This window comes from Volvox carteri (genome assembly GCF_000143455.1).
Source record: "Volvox carteri f. nagariensis unplaced genomic scaffold VOLCAscaffold_123, whole genome shotgun sequence".
Lineage (NCBI taxonomy): Eukaryota > Viridiplantae > Chlorophyta > Chlorophyceae > Chlamydomonadales > Volvocaceae > Volvox > Volvox carteri.
The window spans coordinates 90,892-91,963 of NW_003307666.1; the positions used below are offsets into that span (position 1 = coordinate 90,892).

At 59.2% G+C, this 1,072-nt stretch overlaps 1 protein-coding gene across 1 annotated transcript in view; it reads left to right on the top strand.

Annotated features, from left to right (window-relative positions):
- The window catches only part of VOLCADRAFT_100524 (uncharacterized protein), a gene marked incomplete at both ends in the record, with an annotated part of 16,478 nt that extends 15,815 nt beyond the window's left edge, over positions 1 to 663 (top strand). The window contains one exon of the mRNA XM_002959080.1: positions 100 to 663. Coding sequence (XP_002959126.1) covers positions 100 to 663 — 564 coding nt within the window. The remainder of the gene's footprint in view (positions 1 to 99) is intronic.
- Between the last annotated feature and the right edge of the window lie 409 nt (positions 664 to 1,072).

A 1,072-nucleotide genomic window follows, 5' to 3' on the forward strand; every position in this document is an offset into this window, starting at 1 on the left:
TNTAAGGCGTGGGTCGCGTGCGGCAACGGTGACAGTCCCGACGCCGGACGCGTGGAGCTCGCCATCAGGGAATCCGCTCCCGACGACTTCGTCGCTCAGCTACAAGCAGCGGCCGATAGCAGCACGCCCCTTTACGTGTATGGTGCCAAGATCAGCCCCTCCAATAGCAAAGCTTATATGAATAGCGTCTTCCTCAGCGGCTCGCTTGTAGCAGCAGCGAGTGCCCCCGGCAAGCGCCCTCCCAAACGAGTGCACACCTTCCAGGCGGCTGTTCAGCGGACTACCGCGGCCACCGTGCCCGCCGACACGACTGATATGGTATTGGCTTGGGAGCAGCGTAGCCGCAGTGCCCTTGTTTTACCGTCGGATGGTCCACACGCCTCGGCCACCCTGTCACCCAACCCCACTTCTGTCACTGTAGTCGGCTCACTACCGGTCCTCCCGCTCGTCCTCACAATCGGCAGCCGCAGTTATCCGGTGTGCACCGACAGCATTGCCGTCATGCAACAGTTGCCGAACTACGACGAGTTCTTCGGCAGCACCAGCTTCGCAGACGATAATGATCGTATGGCGTACGCTGCTTACGACTCGTTCACCGTCACCGGTACCATCACCACCAAGACAGAAGGTCGAACAACGTTCATCACGGCTCTGCAGGAATGACTCGTTCTTGCGTGTTCATCCACTTGCGCTGCCGTCCGCTGCACGTCGTCCAACTTCGCTATGGCTTGCACCTGTCCCCTCCCTTCACTTCCATCTAGCCGCCCCTGGATGGCGTTAAATGCCAGCGTTGAGCGGCTGTCTAGCCGCGCAACGACACGCTTGCAGGGCTGGGTGCATTCCGTGCACTTGTGGGTTCGACTCCCACACAAGTTGGCGGCGTCCCTCGCATCTACACTGGTGAGTGTATGAACGGTATGACCGGTTTCGCTGGTATAAGTTAGGGTGTTGACGCACGAATGCTGTACCGGTTTGACATTCGTGCGTGTCTCATTCGTATCCACCTCTTGCCGCTTCCCCGCTCTCCCTGAAGCATGCTCTGTTGTGCGTGCCCCACTCGCGTATATGATGG